General features: G+C 30.5%; 1 protein-coding gene across 9 annotated transcripts in view; it reads right to left on the bottom strand.

Annotated features, from left to right (window-relative positions):
* Positions 1–17,569, bottom strand: part of TFEC (transcription factor EC) — a 185,724-nt gene that overhangs the window by 17,466 nt on the left and 150,689 nt on the right. For all 9 annotated transcript variants that reach the window (XM_016119316.2, XM_036231017.1, XM_036231013.1 and 6 more), the window contains 2 exons: positions 2,329–2,443; positions 199–255 (listed from right to left, as the gene is read on the bottom strand). In XM_016119316.2, coding sequence (XP_015974802.2) covers positions 199–255; positions 2,329–2,443 — 172 coding nt within the window. The remainder of the gene's footprint in view (positions 1–198; positions 256–2,328; positions 2,444–17,569) is intronic.

Genomic DNA, 17,569 nt, shown 5'->3' with positions numbered 1-17,569 from the left:
TTTGTAAAAGTGTATAGATTTTCTGAGAATTCATTTCTTTAAATTTCTTAAAATAGCTCAACTAGTGAGCTATTAATTTTGGTCATCTGTCCTCAAAATATTTACGAGTGACAATGAAAACCCACACATTTTAACTTACATGTATTTCTCCTTGTATTAATTAATTTTATTTGAAAAAAAAAAGAAAAATATACTCACTGAGGTTGTGGTTGTCCTTTTTTTGTCTCTCTTTTGCCAAAGCTCGAGTATCAGTTTCTGATCAAAAGGAAGATAATTGAAACAGTACTTAGTTAAATTTTACATCCTTCTACAAACATAATTCAGGAATACTTGGTGAAAATACAATACTACTTGCTCCAAGTGATATAATAATATTTTTATGCAAATATTTAGAAATTTGGAGCTGAGTACTCATTAGTAAGAGGCAATGGCAAATCTTTCAGGCTTTGAGTAGTAAAACATGAATTTATATTCTCTCCCTCCATTTAATAGCCATGTGATCTATTACCTAAATTCTCTGTGTTATGGTGCCTCATCTATAAAATTAATATATTATAATACTTACCTTGTAATCATTGTGATGATTAAAAGAGGTACAGTGCACAGCAAATATTAAACTGCTCAATCATTATGATTATTTTCAGAATTTTGAGATTATTCAAAATTATTCTAACCTAAATTTTTGCAACCTATATTTTTCCTAAATAATTATGATTTCTACATGCTAGCAGTGGGAACTGACTATATTTCTCAGATATTCCTATCTAACGGTTTCACACTTCCAGTAAAGGACACTTTATATGCTACGTGGTTGTGAGCATGCATGATAGCTTCCAACATGGACCACAATAATTACCACTCATGGTATTCACACCCTTAATAGTTTTCTTCCACATAGAATAGAGCTGACCTATAAAACTAATAAAGTATTATGGAAATGATGAGTGTGGCTTCCAAGATTTTCAGCTTTTATTTTGGTATCTCTTGGATCACTAGTAGTCAGATCATGAGGACACATGAGTGGCCCTATGGAGAGGTCTATATGGAAAAGAATCAAGGATGATTCACTTGCCAAGAAGCAGCACTAACTTGCAAGATCTGTGAGCAAACCACCTTGGGAACATACCTTCCAGTCCGTTAAGTTTCAAACATCTGTATCCCTAGCCAACATTTTGACTACAGCCTTATGAGAGACTCTGAGCCAAAACCAATTTTATAAGCCACTCCTGAATTCCTGACCCATAGAGATTATATAAGATAAGTGTTTATTCAAGCTGTTATGTTTTGGGGTAATTTGTTAAATAGCAACAGATAATTAACACTGTGTTCCTTGAATTAATCTAGTTTTTAAAATAGGTAATATAAAAAATACATTTATTTAAATTTGTTTATTCAAAACTAATTTATTAATTTTAATCTAAATTAGTTGACTGCACAGATCATTTTGAGTTGATTAGAGTCCAAGAATGAACATATTGCATTTACTAAAAAAGTTAATATTAACTGTGCAAATATAATAAAGATCAAACTAAAAATGTGTTACAAAAATTTCAACTGAATTTTATTTTATTCCCATAGAAGAACTAACGCTGGGCTAATAAATCAAGAAATCCTTTTTTTAATCCATTTCTTCCTCTACTCAGCTGTATAATTTTGGAAAAACAACTCTGATCTCTGATTTCCTCAGTTCTATTTTGGAGGAAATTGACAGTGACCCTATAATTCCTTTGACTTGTAACAATTTTGAAATATACTACTGAAAACAGGGGTTTTTAACCACTTGAGAAAGTTAAACATTTCATTAAATTTCTAAAGCAAGCTAAGGGAATATCTAGTTCTTTGTTTTACATCGATTTCTACATACAAAGAGGGCTATTTTTTTTCTGATTTATTAATCTATTATTTTCAATCATGTTAATATATTGCATCTATTTTGTATCAAAATGAATTTATGTTAAGAACTTAGTTAAGTTGTCGTCTATATCTATCTATCATCTTTCATCCATTTATCTATCATCTATCTATCTATCTATCTATCTATCTATCTATCCATTCATCCATCCATCCATCCATCTATATAAAGAGAGCAGGCATATATGTGTATCTGCTGAGTTTCTAAAGTAATGTATTAATTCAGTGTAACTATGAGTTATATTAACTTACTGCTTGGTTGACATAAAAAAAATAAAGGATGGATTTACCCTCTTCTCCCACTTTAACTGACAATTTTGATAATATTTTAAAAATTCTATTTAGCTTAGTAATATATGTCATTCATATCTTATGTAGTTGATTTTTAAAAGAATAAAACCATAAAAGCAACATTACCTGTAATTTCTCTTTTCAGTGGCAGACTACTTGGACAGGAAGCACTTGTGAGGCCCATATTAACTGGTGAAATCCCCTGCTCACCACTATACACATCCAAAATACTTCCAGATAACTTTAGATGAAAAAGGAAGAAAAGGTCAATTAAACCTTCTGTGGGCATTGATATATTTAGTTGTATATTTGAAATTTGCCACTTTAATAATAATTTGATATATATAGCCTTTTAATTTTAAATAGCAGTGAATATGCACTGGCTTTTTAAAATGAATATGGGATGCTTATGGATGTATTGAAAAAAGTTATTTTTATTAAAACCAAAAAAAAAAAAAATTAGTTCACTCATGAAGGAAAATTCTGATGAATATTAACAACTTACAGAAGTTTGATTGAGCACATTACCTACTTAAAATGAATAAGTTTAAAAATATCTTTATGAAAAAATCAATATACATATTAGCAAAGCTGGGAAGTTTATTGCATATTGTAAATTAGATGTAATGATTGAACATTTTGGAAGTCTTCTTAATATCATCAGTCTAACAGCAACTCGCAGTCAAGACATGTTTTACACTGCTAAGTAAAAAACTTTTTTTCCTCCCTGAAACACATACTTTTTCTCATTGTACACTTAATGTTCTAGATTATTATAAATATTCTAGCTGGTAACCAAAGTAGTCTAAAACTACTTTTGCCTCTAGTAGATATAGAGTATATCTAATTATAGCAACATTACAATTCTTAAAGTTGCTGTTGGGAACAATTTTTCAGAAAGCTAGGCTATTTTATACACAATCTAAAACTATACCAATTTATTATTTAAAATGAGCTTATTGATTTGATCTCCTAATAAAATTAAACTTAAATAATACTCATAATTCAAGTTAATATTCATTATGCCAGACAGAACAAACTACATTTAAAAAGTATAATTTAAACATTTGAAATATTTTCATTCTAAATATCTTTATTTCATTTCTGGGCAGTAAACCAAGAACTAAATAAATAGTAACTTTTTTCTTTCCTTAAGGACCAGAAACAATACAAATAGTCGTACAAAGCTATAACCAGACTATTAGAGAGATGCCAATTCCTTATTCTCACTTTCTGTAAAATTTCAATTCAAACTAAGGGAATTTTTTTTTTATATACTTACAAATTCAGACTGGAAATACATGTGAAGAAAAGATATAAGAAGATCAAATTAATTTGTTACATAATAATCCATTAAACTACATGTAATAATTATTGTATATGTCTGAGGGGGGAAAAATACTTGAAAGTACAATGGAAATCAGGCCAACATATAAGTGCCTGTGCATATCAATAGAGACATTATAGAATGCATATTGTATTCTAATGTATATTTTCAATACTGTTTTTCTATTATTTACTCTTATTAGAATTTCTCATCTTTATTTTATATAAACTCATTCTTTTAAATGTATGCTTTACTTCATGGATCTTGAAAGGAAGCTACTTAAGTAGGGAATGTAGTCCTTCTCAATTTCCTCATCCGAAAAATAGGAACAAAGATGATCAAATTGGATAGATGATGAATGTTAGTATTAGAATAATACATTAGGAAGAAATTTTAAAAGCAGATATTTTCCTATTATGTGAGTCATTTAGTCATATTGGTAAAGTAAAAAGTTTCCAAGCTCTTTTTTCAAAACTGTGTTAGTTAAAAGCTGAAGCATCATCAGCCTGAATTGTACATTTACACCATGCCTTTGAGAAGCTTACTGGTCATGATGAACAAAAAGGGAAAGAAACTAGGGAAAGAGCACTATTCTTTGAAGACTTTTAATTCAGATGGCTTCCAGTGCAGAAATTTTTAAGAAGAAAGAAGCCATATTACATATATGCTGCAACAATAAAGTGATAAGTTCCTATCATTTTGCTGGGTCCCATATTACCTGATCAAATTATACCTGATGTTTTTTCCTTAGAAATGGGGCTGGAATTCTGAAAATGAATCTAATCCCGCTTAACCATAGGTATATGTCTTCTCCTGACCTTGGTTATTGTCTAATCTATGCCCTAAAGCACATGATTAATATCCTATTTAATTTTATGCTGTAGGTACTACTCTATTTCATGTAAATGGCTAATCACTTTTTGAATATCATTAGACAATTGGTTTGAATTTCAAAGTATTATATATTTCATGTAATCTAAGTGACTTTTTTCCATTAAAAGATATGAGTACAATGTTAGTGAAAATTTAAAGATTACATATACATCTAAAAGGGTTTACAAAACAAAATTATATCTACTTTTCTCAAAATATAATTCACTTAGGTAATAAGGTCTAAGTGTTACTTTTATTTTGTAGATCAGTTGGCAAATGAATAGATATTTTATAAAGAAATATTTATAGTTTCAGTTGAAAAAACATTACTTTTTGAGTAAAGCAAAACCTTTGACATGACAATAGGAAAACATGTTATTATTAACAACAAGTTACAAAATTTAAAGATATATAATAAAAAATTTATCATAAATTCTTTCAGCAATATAGAACATGCTCCTTAAGACAGAACCTTTTACTGATAAAACACACAAACCCTGATCTAAGAAGTTGCTTTGGGATGAGACATGATTAACAGTGGTTCCTGCTGTTTAAGGTTCTCCACCCTAGATTTTATTCACATATCTACTACTGAGATCATAGAGATTGAAATGGATTGGGATTTGATCTTCCCAGATATATATTGCCTTTCACAAGAGCCAATATTTCCTAGAGAAAACAAGCTCACAGGTCAAAATATCAAAACATTTCTGTAAAATAACTATATCAAAAGTGAGAAACATGCAGTGTTAAAAATAATATCAAGAGCAAAAATAAAAATAAATAAATAAAATAGTACACAAGACCAAGTTTCTTAAATTAGCCAAATCCATTTTTTAAAAAATAAAAGAGCGTTGGAAACATGGCAGAGTGAGAGACATCCCCAGATCTCTCCCCTTGAAACAACAATAAGCTGAACATCTAAAACTCAATGAAAAACACCCAAACTGCACACCAGCACATCTGAGCATCGGATCTGCTCAGAAGAGCTACCACAGGTCAGAACCCTGGGTGTCGGGCACTGGACTGGAACAAATTAAGGGACTGCCTCTCACAGCCACCAGAGCTCTCTGCAAGAGGACAGGGAGGGGAGAAGGAGCAGTGAGTTCATGCAGTGAGTTCCCTGAACAGCCCTGCCTGAGGAAGTTGTGAGCTCCCAGGAGCTGGCTGGCAACAGGGCCCAGTTGTCAGAGCAGAAAGTAGAGAAGCAGCCAGCAGAGAAGCAACAGTTGATTTTTCCTGAACCTGGTTGCAAAACCTAGGCTGAGCCATAGCCCCCAATCCCCAACCAGAGGGTCCATCCCCTTTATATCCTCCAAGACAGAACACCACGGAGCCCCAGGGGAATCTGAGCAAATGTTACCAAAACTATTGCTAACACTGACAGTTACTAAAACTGAGGGTAGCGAGTGTGATTAAATATCTATCAGAAAATTTAAAAAGGCATTTTAAAGCTTTATATAAAGCAAGGATTCAAGAGGCTTAGATCCCACCTACTGGAAACCAAAAGAAAAGCACTTTCTTCTCAGCAGGCTAAAGAGAGACCTTTATATAATGAATCTTCTTTCTGGAAAAAAAAAAAAAAAAAAAAAAAAAAAAGCAGAATACATTTCCGTTAATGCCCAGGCAAAGAAATAGTCGTTAAACACCATGAACAACCAAGGAAGAAAGAAAAAAAAATCTCCATAAAATAAGCTTGCAGACATAAAAATATGCAACTTAAATGACAGAGAATTCAGGATGGTACTTTTGAAAAAACACAATGAGTTCTGAAATGAGTCAGGAATTGAAAAAACAACTAGATGAGCAGAGCAAAAAAAATTGAAACTATCAAAAAGAATAGAGTAGCTCTCCTGGGGGGGTGGGGAGGTGGGGAAACACTGCAGGAGCTGAAAAATGAAATAGCAAGCTTGGAAAATAGAGTTGACCAAATGGAGGAAAGGATCAGTGATATTAAAGACAGAAATCTAGAAATAAATCAGAAGGAAGAAGAGAGAAACCGAAGAATGAAAAATAATGAAAGAGAAATTCGAGAACTAGCTAATACCATCAGAAGAGGAAACATAAGCATAATGGGCATTATCGAAGGTGAGAAAAAGGAGGAGGGATTAGAAAGCATTTTCAGACAAATAGTAGATGAGAATTTCCCAAATCTAAGGAATGAGCTGGAGCTTAGAATTCAAGAAGTCAGCAGAATACCCAACTATTTCAACACAAAAAGGCTTTCACCAAGACACAGTGTACTAAAAGTTTCAAAAATCAATGACACAGATGAAATTCTCAGGACAGCCAGGGAGAAAAAAAATGATAACTTATAAAGGTAAACCCATTAGATTATCCTTGGACTTCTCAAGGCAAATTTTACAAGCCAGAAAGGAAAGGAATCAAATATTTAAACTATTAAGTGAAAGAAACTACTAGCCTAGATTAATGTATCCAAGTTCTCTTTTAGATATGAAGAAGAAATTAAGACCTTTTTAGACATACAAAAATTGAGGAACTTCTCCACTACAAGGCCTGCACTACAGGAAATACTGAAAGAGTCAGCTCACCTAAAACAAAATAACAAAAAAAAAAAATACATAATTAGGAGTAAAGTGACTATCAGGTAAATAAAAGGAGAGGAGTGCCACTTTTACTAAGAACAAGGCATTATAAGCTTAAATAATGAGAAAATAATTGTTATATCAAGATAGAAATGAACGTTCATCATATATAGGGACAAATTGAAATAATAATGACAGAAAAGGGGAAAAATTAAAGTTCTAAATTCACAAACAGGAATGGAAATAAGGGACACGCAGAATAAAATGGACAACTGGATAGATAGATAGATAGATAGATAGATAGATAGATAGATAGATAGATATAGATAGATAAATAGATACATAGATAGATAGATAACTAACTATCTTTCACATGTTCATAATTGTAACCACACACCAAAGATTTAGAACCGAAGTATATAATATAAAACAAGAAGAACCAGAATCAAAACCCACAAGCCAACCAAAATAAAGAAAACAGAAACACAATGACAAGGAAGCAATGGAAACACTGAACTACCAGAAAGCAAAAGATAAAATAGCTATAGGAAGACCTCATATTACAATAATCACCCTAAATGTAAATGGACTGAACTCACCAATAAAAAGGCACAGAGTTGCAGAATGGAGCAAAAATAAAACTCTACCAAATGCTGCCTCCAGGCAACACATCTCAGCTCCAAAGACAAATATAGACTCAAAGTGAAAAGGTGGAAAATGATATTTCAAGCAAATGGCATTCAGAGAAAAGTGAGAATAGTAGTACTAATATCAGATGAAATAGACTTCAAAATAAAAAAGGTAAAGAATGATACTGTGGAAAACTTCATAATGATAAAGGGAATTACGCCCCAATTATAATACTTACTAATATCTATGTTCCCAATCAGGGAGCCCCAGAATATGTAAAGCAATTACTAACAGAACTAAAGGAAGAAACAGACCAAAACACCAGTATAATAGGGGACCTAAATACCCCACTGTCAGATATGGACAATCATCCAAATAGAAAATCGATAAGAAAATAACATCCTTAAATGATACATTAAAACAACTGGACATAATTTACATTTACAGAGCCTTCCATCCAAAACAGCTGCTTATACAGTCTTCTCTAGTGCACATGAAACATTCTCAAGAATTAACCATATACTGGAACACAGAAATAGCCTCAACAAATATAAGAGGGTTAAAATCATACCAACCATATTCTCTGATCATAATGTTTTGAAACTAGAGATCAACTGCAGAAAGAAATGAGGAAAAACCACAAATATATGCAGATTAAACAACATGTATTGAAAAATAACTGGGTCAGAAAAGAAATAAAAAGAGAGATCAAGAGATACATAGAAATGAATGATAATGATAGTACAACATATTAAAACTTTTGGGACACAGCAAAAGGGCTCATAAGAGGAAAGTTCATCTAATTACAGGCCTATCTCCAAACACAAGAACAAGTCAAAATAAGCAACCTAATGCTTCATCTTTAAACTAGAAAAGGAAGAACAAATAAAGCCTAGTCAGCACAAGGAAAGAAATAATCAAAATTAGAGCAGAAATAAATGAAATTGGAAAAAAAATGGCAGAAAAAATAACGCAACAAAGAGCTGGTTCTTTGAGAAGGTTAATAAAATTGACAAAACCCTGGCTAGACTCACTAAAGAAAAAGAGGAAGGACACAAATAAACAAAATCAGGAATGAAAGAAGGGAAATTACTATTGACATTGCAGAAATACAAAGAATCATACAAGAATACTATGAAAAACTATATAACACCAAATTTAATCACCTAGAAAAATGCAACCTTCCTAGACTGAATCAAGAACTGGAAAATATAAATAGACTGATCAGCAGCATAGAAATTGAAACAATCATCAAAAGCCTACCAAAAAGTAAAAGTCCAGGACTAGAATTCTATCAAACATCCAAAGAAGATTTAATACCTATTCTCCTCAAACTCTTCCAAAAAAATGAGGCAATACTTCCTAACTCATTTTAGGAGGCCAGTATTACTCTGATACCTAAATCTGGTAAAGATAACATATAAAAAAAAAAACTACAGACCAATATCTCTCTTGAACACAGATGCAAAAATCCTAAATAAGATACTAGCAAATAGAATACAGCAACATATTAAAAAGATTATGTACCATGATCAAGTGGGCTTCATCCCAGAGACACAGGGATGGTTTGACATATGCAAATTGATTAATTTGATACACCACATAAACAAATTAAAAAATAAGAATCATATGACCATATCAATAGATGCAGAAAAAGCTTTCAACAAAATACAGCAACCTTTTAAAATGACCAAAACACAATAAAATCAGTATAAAAGGAAAGTACCTTAACATAATAAAGGCCATATATGACAAACCCTCAGTCAACTTTATACTTAATGGTGAAAAACTAAAAACCTTCCCTCCACGATCAGAAACAAGACAAGTTTGTCCACTATTTCCACTCTTATTCAATATAATATTGGAGGTGCTAGCAAGTGCAATCAGACAAGGGAAAGATATGAAAGGCATCTAAATAGAAAATGAAGAAGTCAAACTGTCACTATTTGCAGATGACATGATTCTCTCTATAGAAAATCCTAAAGACTTCTCAAGAACACTACTAGAAACAATAAGCATGTACAGTAAAGTCTCTGGATACGAAATCAGCATTCAAAAATCTATACAGTTTCTATACTCTAATAATGAAGTGTCAGAAAAATGTGGTAAAAATAATTCCTTTTGCAACTGCAATAAAAAGAATAAAATATCTAGGAATAAATTTAAAGAAACATGTGAAGGACCTATATAATGAAAACTACAAAACCCTACTAAAAGAAATCAAAGAAGTTACAAAGTAATGAAACGATATTCCGTGTTCTTGGATTGAAAGAATCAACATAGGTAAAATGACCTTATTATTCAAAGCATTATACAGATTTAATGAAATCCCCATCAAAATCTCATCGGCCTTTTTTAAAGAAATAGAACAAAATGTCATCAGATTTGTATGGAAGCACAAAAGACACCAAATTGCCAAAGCCATCCTGAGAAAAAAGAACAAAGCTGAAAGGATTACTCCGCTTGACCTCAAATTATACTACAAAGCAACAGTAATAAAAATGGTATGGTATTGGCAGCAAAACAGACACACAGATCAGTTGAATGGAATTGAGAGTCCAGAAGTAAATCCATATTTATATGGGCAAATAATTTTTAAAAATAAAACCAAAAACATACAGTGGGGAAAGGAAAGTCTCTTCAGTAAATGGTGCTGGGAAAATTGGAAGGCCATCAGCAAAAGAATGAAACTAGACTGTTTTCTATCACTCCATACCAAAATTAACTCAAAATGGATTAAAGACCTGAATATAAGACCTGAAACAATAAAATACGTAGGAAAAAAAAACATAGAAATGAAAAATCAAGAACCTTGGACTTAAAGAAGATTTTACGAATTTGACCTCAAAAGCAAAGAAGATAAAAGCTAAAATAAATAAATGGGACTACATCAAACTAAAAAGCTTCTGCTCAGCAAAAGAAATCGTCAAGAAGATAAAGAGAGAGCCATCCAAATGGGAAAATATATTTGCAACACTTCCGATATGGGCCTAATATCCAAAATATACAAAGAACTCATATGACTCAATAACAACAAAAAAACAAAGGATCCAATCAAAAAATGGATAGAGGATCTGAATAGACCCTCCTCCCTAGAGGACACACAAATGGCCAACAAATATATGAAAAGATGCTCTACATTGCTAGCTATTAGGGAAATGCAAATCAAAACCACAAAACCGTCTCACACATGCTAGAACGGTTACCATCAACAGGATAAGTAATAACAAATCTTGGAGAAAATGTAGAAAAAAAGGAACCCTCATGCACTGCTGGTGGGACTGCAAATTGATACAGCCATAATGGAAAACAGTATGGAGGTTCCTCAAAAAACTAAGAATTGTTCTACCATAGGATCCAGCAATCCCTCTTCTGGGTATTTACCCCAAAGACTTGAAAACTTATATTTGAAAAGATATTTGCACACCGATATTCATAGCAGCATTATTCACAGTGGCCAGGACATGGAAGAAACTGAAATGTTCTATGATAGATGATTGGCTAAAGAAGCTGTGGCACATATATACAATGGAATATCACTAAGCTAGAAGAAGAGATGAAATATTGCCATTTGCGACAATATGGATGGACCTTGAGATAATCATGCTAAATGAAAGAAGCCAGACAGAAAAAGTTGAAAATCACATAATATCACTTATATGTGGGATATAAACCTAAAAGCAACAAACGAGCAGGACAAACAGAGACTCATGGACATGAACTATAGGCTAGTAGTTATTAGTAGGGTGAGGGAGGAAGGTGGAGGTAGTCGGGGTAAAAGGGATCAAATATAGGAGTATAGGAGGAGGGTTAAGTGGGTAAAGGGGATCAAATATATGGTACATGAAGGAAAGTGGACTTTGGGTGGTAAACGCACAAGAGAATATACAGATGTCAAATGATAATATACCAGAAAATCATATAATCGTATTAACCAATGTTATCCCAATAAACTTAAAAAAAAGATCTCCTAAAAAAATTTAAAATAAGATATTTATAATAACTTATAATATAAAATAAGAACAAGTAAACATAAAAATGGCCAAAGTGATCAAGCAGAAAGAGGTTTGAAAATATACTGTTTTAATAAAAGAAATCTGTAGAATAAAATAATGGCATAATGAATATACTAAGAGAAAAATAAAATAATTAGTAAATTATAAAACTAAATTGGTCTCTCAAGAAAAGAAATGGACCAAGAACTAGAACATATGAAAGAAAATCTAATCAGTATGTAAGATAGAATTATTAGAACTAAAATACAGATACTAGCTGTCTCAGAGAAAGAAAAATAAAATTTAAGGGAAGAAAATATTTTAAGAAGTAATGGAGATACATTTCTTAGAATTAACATGAAATCAAAGAATAAAGTTTTTTATTTTCTTATCCTGTTTTATCATTATTTTATTTTCATTTAAAAATCGAAAGATTTATAGAAAGCCAAAGAAAAAAGATAAGAAAAACCTATGCCTAGACACATTATATTAAATGTAAGAACAAATGATAAAAATCTAAAAGCCTAAATAGTAAAAAGAAGATTATGACTAAAATAACAATAATCTGATTAACATAAAATTTTTGAAAAGCAAAATTAGATGAAAGAAATTAATCATTATTTTTAAATGTTGAAATATAAGAAAGTAAAATACTATAATTAGCCCAAATGTCATTAACATATTAGACCATAATAAAAATATTCTTAGAGGCATAAAATACTTAAAAAATATTTACTGAAAAAGACTATCATTAAAAATAGTATTGGATTAAGTATCTAAATAGAAGATATTTTTAAAATATGCTTCAAAAATATGAAATAAAATGATCAAATATCTTGGTAAAGTGGTTGTGGCATAAAAAAGATGAAAAGGACCAAGGTCAAAGATAAAGTGAAATATATAACCATATAAATCAGTATTTAAGCCTAGATAGTATCAGTGTGATCGGGATGAAGTAGTAAGAAACCTAAAGAATGTGAAAGTGTTTTTTTTTTTTAATAGTAAAAAGCAACATATTAAAATATGGGACACAATAAATTGAGATAAGGCAAAAATGAAAATAAATCAATAATAATAATCATATAAATAAGTCAAAGTTCTCAGCCAAAAGTTTGACAGTGTGAGTAAGAAAACTGTATTTAGATATATATATATATAGTTTACAAGAGACAAACCTATCTAGTAAAAGAACACATGATGAAAACCATAGGAAAACTGATGTAGCTGTTAATATCAGAGGAAATCATTTTTAAAATTAGAAAAATTATTAAGGATAGAAAGAGTCACTATACAGTAATAAAGAGTTCAAACTTTCAAAAAGGCATGGAAATTATAAGCATGCATGCACCTAATAAAATAACCTCAAAATATGTGAAACAAAATGGTTTGAACTACAGAGAAATTAATAAATCTACCAACATAGTAGGAAATTTCGACATTTCTCATTTTTAAAAAGTCAAGCAGACAAAAAAGTTCAGCAACGTCAAACAAAATTTGAACAATAAAACAAAAAGCCTGTCCTAAGAGACATGTATATAGTGCTACATCCAAAGATTAGAGAATATACAATTTTCTTAAGTACAAATGACACATATACAAATATTTATTATGATTTTAGCCTAAAGAAACTTTTAACACATTTCTTATGTTCCTATTTCCAAATTATTTGGAAATTTTTAAATAACTCAAGGTTAAAGAAAAATGCTATATTTAAAAATAAATACCAAAATTTAAAAATAAACAATAGATGCTACTGAAAACACACATAAAGAAACCACTGGGATATGACAAAACAATACTTTACAGAAAATTTATACCTTTAAATTATATGAAAAAAAGATAAAATTTTGATATTTGATAAATTAACTATCATTCATAAGAAGCTAGAAAAATAACCCAATAAGTCCAAAGAAAGTAGAACAGATAATAAAATAAAAGCATAAATCAGTGAGAGATAAAACAAACAATATGAGAAGATCCATAAGCTGAAAGTTGTTTTGATATTTTTTAAATTTACAAGATAAACATGTTTGTGGTGAGATTGATTTTAAAGGAGAAAAAATGAATAAATAATATTTTAAGAAAAATGAGGATATAAGTAGAGTACAATTTGAGTTTTGAAAGATAAGTTTTTCCTCTGTTATTAGGAACAAGGATGACTGCTCTTACTACTCCTGTTCAACATAGAAATGGCAGGTCTAGCCAGAACAATTAGGCAAGAAAAAGAAACAGGTCATCCAAATCAGAAAAGAATAAGTAAAATGGTCTTTGTGCATAAAGGACATGATATCATATTTAGAAAAAAAATGAGGTTACACACACACACACACACACACCTATTAGAGCCAATAAATGAATTCAGTAAAGTTGCACAATACAAAACCAACACGCAAAAGTAAGTTACATATTCATACACTAACAATGAACATTCTGAAATGGAAATGAAGAAACTGATTTCATTTACAATAACAATAAAAAAATAAAATACTTAGTAATAAATTTAACCAAAGAAACAAAAGACTTACACCAAAAACTAAAAAAAAAAAGTGCTGAAATAAATCAAAAAAGACATAAATTAATAGAAAGACATCACATAATCATTAATGAGAAGACAATATCATTAAAATGATAATAGTATCCAAAGTGATCTACAAATTCAATTCAATCCCTATTAAAATCCTAACCGCATTTTTTTGCAGAAAAATGCATACTAAAATTGCTATGGAATTTCAAGTGCCCTCGAATAGCAAAAACAATCTTGGAAAAACCAAAGCTGGAGGACTCACACTTCCAGATTTCAAAACTTAACAACTAAGTGCCAGTAATCAAAACAGTGTGGCATAAAGACAGACATATAGACCAATGGAGTAGAATCAAGAGCCCAGAAATAAACTCTTCAATAGTTAGTCAAATAATTTTGACAAAGGCATCAAGACCATTTAGTGGAAAGGATAGTCTTTTTAATAAATGGTATTGAGGAAATCAGACATCTACATGCAAAAGAACAAATTTGGACCCTTATACAATATACCAAAATTAACTCAAGATGGATTAAAGAATTAAAAAAGGAAGAAAGAAAGAAAAGTATGAAATCCTCAGAAAAAAGCATAAGGGAAAATCTTTAAGATATCGAGTTTAGTGATGATTTCTTGAACATGATACCATAATCACAGGCAACAGAAAGAATAAATAAAATAGGCTTCATCAAAATTTAATACCTTGTACATCAAAAAATACTATCGAGAGATTGAAAAAAGCAACCTATAGAATGGAAAAAATTATTTGCAAATCACATATCCGAGAGATAATATCCAGACTATATTCTAAAAAAAACTCCTATAACTCAACAATAATATCTTAACTTAAAAAAAAAGACTTGAATAAACATTTTTTGAAAGAAGATATGTCAATTTCTAATAAGCACATGAAAAGATGCTCAACATTATTAGTCATTAGGGAAATATAAATCTAAACCACGGTGAGATTTCTCTTCACACTCATAAAGATGACTATTATGAAAAGAAAAGAAAATACCAAGTGTTGGTGAGGATGTGGAGAAATTGGAACCCTAGCGCATTGCTATAAGAGAAGTGAAATGATGTCAAAAACAGTATGACAGCAATTGTCGAAAACAGTATGACAGCAATTGTTGAAAACAGTATGACAGTTCTCAAAAAGTTAAACATAGAATTATCGTATGACTAGCAATTCAACCTTTGGATATGTACCAAGATTTAAAAGTGGAGACTTAAACAAATACACAAAATGTTCCTGCCAGCATTGTTCACAGTAGCCAAAAGGTGGAAATAACATAAATGTCCATCAGCCAGATGAATTGATAAATACAATATGGTATACATGGAACAAAATATTATAAGGTTTTAAAAAGAAATAAAATTCTGATACATAATACTACATGGATGAATCTTGAAATCATTATGCTAAGTGAAATAGCTCAGAGAGAAAAGAGCAAATATTGTATGACTCCACTCATAAGAGGTACCAAATTAGTCAAATTTGTACAGACAGAAAGTAGAAAAGAAGTTACTTGTGGCAAGATCAATTTTAAGGAAGGAAGAATAAATAAATAATATTTTAAGTGAAAGGAGGATATAACATAACTAGAGCAGGAGTTGAAATTTAAAAGATGTTTTCCCTCTATTATCAAGAACAAGGATGACTGCTCTTACCACTTCTATTCAACATAGAAATGGAAGGCCAAGCCAGAGTAATTAGGCAACTTAAAGAAACAAATCATCCAAATCAGAAAAGAATAAGTAAAATGATCTTTGTTCACAAAGAACATAATATTGTATTTAGAAAAAACTGATTTCACACACACCCAGGGGAAGGGAAAGATGGGTAGCTATTGTTTAATACATGCAGTTTGGCATGATGAAAAAGTTCTAGAAATAAATAATGATGATGGTTGCACAACATTGTAAAACTCCTTTGCACCACTGAATTGTATAGTTTAAAATGTGCACAATGACAAATTTTGTTATGTACATTTGTACCACAATAAAAAAGATAATAAGCGCTATTACTTATAAGAATTTGCTGATGATTGTGAATGCTTAGACAAAATGCATAAATTTCTTGGAAAATATTATTTAGTAGAACTGACTGAAGAAGGAATTAATAGCTTGAACAGTTTTGATTATTGAAAAAAATTAAACTTTGAACATATTGCTCAAAAGGAATATCTGAACATGATAGTTTTAGGGCAAAATTGTTATTTTCAAGAAAAATATCATCTCAATTTTGCATAAACATTTCCAGATAATAGAGACAAGATAAAATGTGTTTCAATTCATTGAAACTGAAACCATATAAAGACATTATAAGAAGAAAAATATAGGCCCATTTCACTCATGACTCTAAATCCTAAGCAAAATTTTATTAGCAATATAAACCCAAGAGAATCTAAACAAAATAATTGGCTATAATCAAGTTGGGTTTTTCATAAACATATTTTATGACATTAAAAGAGAAATCTATGATAATCTCAATAGATTCAGAAAAAGTAGCTGATAAAATTCAATCCCGTTTATGATAAAACTCTTAGTTTTTGAGAAGATAATTTTTCTTAACACTAGAAAAACTATAGTTCTGCGTATGTTTAAAATTAGTGCTGCCTTATAAGAAAATAAAATCTGGGTCAAAAATTATTGTAGAAATATCTAAGTAAACTATGAAAATCTTCATATATCCATATATTCTTATCAGGCCAAGTATACTGAAGGACAGTTTACATAATCTGACCTAGATTCTACATATTTCTCTGACTGTTTTGATCTCTTCCCTCTCCCTAAGTTATGTTCTATCTATTGCCAGTTATGACTTTTCTTTTTCTTTTAAATCATTTATTAGTTTAAGTTTTCTTCTCTATTCTCATATCTCAAGATTCTCAAGGTCCTAGTCTAAATTATTTTCATTCATCTAGTATCCCTTCATCCCTCTCAATTAATTCCTAGCTGCTCTTCTCAGACCAACTCATATTTAAAAAATACGGCTTCCTCTGATTTCTCCCAGCTCAAGAACTAAAATATAAAACATCTCCTTTTAACTTATATATTAAGCTCAAACTCTTTTGTCTAGGTTTCAGTGTTTTTGAACGGCCCTACATTATCTAGTTACATTATTTACTATTCTCAAGTTATGAAAGATTTCTCATCGCAACACACACATACCCTATGCCATGGCTTCCAAAAATAGATTTCAGACTCCAGTGGCAGAAAGTAGGTTATAGAAAGAGTGTTGTCACAGAGAATCTATGAATTCAAATATGGGAAATGTTTTTAAATATATAACAAACACAAGCATTATTATAACATATATATAATGTCATATACAGTTGAGTATTTATTATTTGCCAGGTATTAAGCTAAGCATATCTTATAATAATAGCTAATAACAACATCTCAAGTAAACTTTATAACAATTCTATTAGGTAAGTATCATAATTACCATTTTAAATATAAAATAATTTAAAT

Source organism: Rousettus aegyptiacus, unplaced genomic scaffold (assembly GCF_014176215.1).
Source record: "Rousettus aegyptiacus isolate mRouAeg1 unplaced genomic scaffold, mRouAeg1.p scaffold_m13_p_13, whole genome shotgun sequence".
NCBI lineage: Eukaryota > Metazoa > Chordata > Mammalia > Chiroptera > Pteropodidae > Rousettus > Rousettus aegyptiacus.
Note: the sequence above shows the minus strand (reverse complement) of the source record. Positions and strands in the feature narration are given on the sequence as shown.